Source organism: Cyprinodon variegatus, unplaced genomic scaffold, assembly GCF_000732505.1.
Source record: "Cyprinodon variegatus isolate N-32 unplaced genomic scaffold, C_variegatus-1.0 Scaffold75, whole genome shotgun sequence".
Taxonomy (NCBI): Eukaryota; Metazoa; Chordata; class Actinopteri; order Cyprinodontiformes; family Cyprinodontidae; genus Cyprinodon; species Cyprinodon variegatus.
Genome location: NW_015150528.1, coordinates 17,839 through 22,133, shown reverse-complemented (window position 1 = coordinate 22,133; position 4,295 = coordinate 17,839). Strand labels below are relative to the sequence as shown.

Sequence of the window (4,295 nt, the reverse complement as noted above, 5' to 3'; positions counted from 1 at the left end):
AGATAGATAGATAGATAGATAAAAAGATCATAAAAAAGGCTGCAAATAATTAACTTTAAAAGTTTTCACTTTGGGTTTTCAGTTACCCTTTGTCACTCTGTATTTTCTAATCATCAGTTTAATTACCTTTTATCTTCATTAAGTTATTTCCTGGTTATATTTAAGCTCTATTGTATTATTTGGTCACTCTCTGTTGCCCACTAGCACCCCCCTCTTTCCACTTAGCTCCCTTCTAGTTACTTCTGTCCCCACCTGCTCCCAATTAGTGGATTGCTGAATTCATTGTTCGGTTTGGCATATATACTCCTCCTCTGCAGTTACTCATTGATATATTCTCTTCATTCCCTCTTGAAGTTCTGTTACCTGTATCTGTGGTTCCTGTGTTCCTTGCTTTGTTATTTCTATTTCTTTCTTATGCTTCTTTTGCCACCAAACATATTATTAAATCTACAAGAAGCCATCTTTGCCTCCATCTCTGCATTTGCACAGAGAGAGACATAGCTATAACTCTGTGGCTTGGGGAATGTTTGCAAACCCTCACACAATAACAGTGTGCTGTATCTGCCTTTTTTTAGATGTACTTGTACTGATAACAAACCTTTAAATATAAGATTCAAAAGTGCACATACAACAAGAGCTTAATGAAATAAGACCTTGACATCAAAGATTTTCATAAGATTTCAATATCTTTCGGAAAATGACAACCATATGCTTACAGATATTTGCTCAATTTCACTTTTGGAGCTGGGGATGGGTAGGGCTTTGGTGATGCATGCATAAGCGGCCTGATTACTCTGGAGTCTAAAAGGAAATGGGATGAAGAGTTCCTCCTGCAAAAGTATAAACAAAAACAAAAAAGGAGACAGTAAACAATAGTCAAATACTGATATATTTTAATATGCCTTTTTTTATTTTCTCTGTTAATATACTAACTTCTAAGTCTGGATACTTGAAAAAGGACAGTCTGATACCAGCCTGCATGTCTGATTTATGCCATAGAATTAATGAACAATATATTTAACTTTCACACCATATCTGAGAAAAATAAAAATAAAAATACACACAAAGAAAAGAGTTACAAAAGCTTTATATAGCTTTACCACCAGAGACACAGCAGATCCATATTTTGCTGTCAGGCATGGGCTCATCTGCAGACTCTATGCAGCTTTTTCTTTGTAACAAGCTATGTGTCATTTTTATTTCAAAGGGCCATTCTGATTCTCTAGTCACAAACTGAAGGGGATTCAACAAGCTGCAAAAACCTGTGCTTTCGGTGTTACCGCATAATATTATCACATTCACATTACCCCGCTGTGGGCTTGCTTCTTCAATAAAACATCTTTGGCTCAGACGGGTTGTGGAAGATTACTTTGAAGCCCCGAAGTGAGGCGATGATCATGTCAGAATCAAAAGCAAATAACAGTGTGCATCTAAAAGTAAGAGAGGGCTTCTGGTCTGGCTTAATGTTAGAAAAAAAGGCCCACAAAAAAATATTCCTGTGTAATTTGGGAGGCGAGATGTGGTGTGAAGTATGTTAGCTGGATCTTACTACTTCAGCACATATTACAAGTAGATATCAAAATAGTCTCACAAAAGAATATGCTGTTGTACATTCTTCTATTATTTCCTTGATTATTCATTTGAATTAGTCTTTTAAAGCAGATTAAAAAAAAATGTGTATTAAACATAGCTAAAAAAAACTGTGCTGCAGTGGACAGATTGATAATATGTTGTTGCGGTTTGGCAGAGCGATGATAAATTACACAGACTTATGATCAGAATATACAATACACCTACTCAAAAGTCAATTAGACATAAAAAGCCTTTTACCAAGGTATACTACAATACCACACATGGGTATTTGAGTGGTTGACAGATCACTGCACATAACAATGTGTTTAAATAGTTTTTCTTAAATAAATCTAGAAATGAATGGAGAGAATGATTGAGAAGTTGATCGAGGATGATGAGAGGTTGATGGAGAAAGTCTAAAATAAAGTAACTACTGTATTCCTCCTTCTGACCTGTAGTCCAGAGATACTTGAAGTAAATGATAGTGTGGCATTGATCTTTAAAAAAAAGCAGGACTCGCCAATATCACCACAAGTCAAAGCAGTTAGGAGTAAAGAAACCCTTGATGATAAATGCTTGCTTCAATATATTGAGTTAGAACTGACCAGGCCAACCCTAAAAGGATATGTCGAAATCACTACATTGGTATTCTGAGGATCCTGACAGGGAGAGTGCAGCTTATCAAAGTTTACCACTTCCTGGCAGAGTAAAACGAATCAAAGTGGTGGAGAAGGTTCAACAGCTCGAAAAACTCCTCTGGTCTGGAATAAAGAATCAGCCCAGAGGAGGGAGGCTACAAGGATTGTTAGGAAGGCTAATGTTGAATAATGTTGAAAAAGTATTTCAAACAAACCCTCATTCATACAAGGCTACAGCTACATCGTTGTTAGTGATGATGACGCTTCTTTTGGTAAAAGGAATATGGAAACGCAGCAGCAGTAATCAGAAAACTCTAACAATAATCAAGGGAAACTTCTCCTGTTTCTGTAATTAAACATCAAACTGGCAGAACATTTTGGATTTCTCAGAATGTTTTTATCATACTCCAGTGTAGCATTCATATTTGTTTGAGGACTGGAACAAACAACCCAAGTGCCAACAAAGCAGACAATGGCAGATGACAAACACTGGCACCATCGGAGCATAACTACTTGCTGAGTATTTGTAGAACTACATGTTATGTGCACTTTACAATAAACATGTAATCTATCATTGTTGTGTGTCAACAGTGTTTCTATGTAGATAAACAATCTTGTAGCTGTTATATTTTTTGAAACATTGTTGTAGTCTTGATATGTCATTTTGACTTATAATCTACAGTCGCCTCTCTGTGCTGTTTGCCATTCTCAATATGATTTAGTGAAGGTCAGGAATTTAGTAGTTAAATAATTTGATCTACTGACTCCGAATGACTACTGAAACAATTAACAATGATGGAAAAATAAAATGCATCCCTCTTGTAATATTGAATTGGCCCAGCCATTTTATATGTATGTTAAAAATGGTTTTCCCGTTTATAAAAATATTAATGCATGCAATGTTTAAATACAACAATGGCAACATGACTTTAAGCAGCTAATCAGAACAATACTTTGAGACTGCAGCATCAACCAAAACAAGGACAGAAAACCTTAAAATGAAATAAGGAGAATTCCTTACAAAATGAAGAACAGTACAGATAATGAGTATCCTATTTTATCAAACTTAGTGTCTCCATTGAGAAGCTTTGCCAGATCCACTTAAGAAACCCCAACATTATGAGTAACAAATATAAATAGGAAAAATAACTTTGTCAGACTGAAAGTTCAGATAAAACTAGTATTGACTGTTGATAGTTCCACAAACATACTGAAATGTGGATATGCTCAGTGCTGAAATTAACATGAAGGTCAAATTTTAAACAAATCTAGTTTTTCATTTCCCAGCTTCTTTTTTATCAAAAAGGTGTGCTGCTCTGTCTGAGCCATAAACTCACCCTAAAACTACAGTGTTTTTTGTTTTGAACAATATGTGGGCACAATGTAACAACTCATCTTGTAAACTATTTTGTTGTTCAAAGTATAAACGTGTGCAGTGATTCATTTTATGATAATGTCAAAGTTAACTCACAAACAGAGAGCACAGTTCTTCTGAGACACGGTAGATGAGCTCAGCATGATGGATGACTCGGTCCAGAAGTTTCTCCTGGGAGATGGAGGTGCAGCGGCTTAAGCTGCCTTGATCATCTCTACAGTCTAGTGGGGAGCTCAAGGTAAGATGCTGGGGCCAAAACAACAGGATCCATAAACCCCACTGACTGACTGAAAGTACATAAAAAAGTGCAAAAACAAATAGTGCAAATAGGGGTAACCAAGTGTCTCTTAATATCAATATTGCTCAGTTATTTATGTGTATATACAATATTCTCAGAATCCAATATTGTTACATTACCTGTCATGAGCATCTTGTCTGTTTTCTTCAGGTTTCATTGCTGCATCACTGGTCCTGACCACTTTATGTAGCCTGAAGACGCCATGAATTAGGAAAAAAGGTCTTGCGTAGGTTCTTGTAAAAAGATACTGTTGTCCGCAAACCAATGTATTTCCTTACTCATGCATAATTACATGATTAGGACTGTAGTGCAACAATTATTGGTTTGACTATAAGCAAACAGCAATTATTCTAACAATTAATAAATAAAAAAAATATATATTCATGATGATTTTGTTCTTTTTTCCCTCAGG

The 4,295-nt window shown here is 35.7% G+C and overlaps 1 protein-coding gene across 1 annotated transcript in view; it reads right to left on the bottom strand.

Moving 5' to 3' along the window:
* Positions 1-4,027, bottom strand: part of LOC107083471 (somatolactin-like) — a 7,141-nt gene extending 3,114 nt beyond the window's left edge. Inside the window, exons 1-3 of the mRNA XM_015372718.1 lie at positions 4,003-4,027; positions 3,682-3,872; positions 717-830 (exon numbers count right to left, since the gene is read on the bottom strand). Of these exons, the coding sequence (XP_015228204.1) occupies positions 717-830; positions 3,682-3,872; positions 4,003-4,015 (318 nt within the window). The 5' untranslated portion in view covers positions 4,016-4,027. The remainder of the gene's footprint in view (positions 1-716; positions 831-3,681; positions 3,873-4,002) is intronic.
* Between the last annotated feature and the right edge of the window lie 268 nt (positions 4,028-4,295).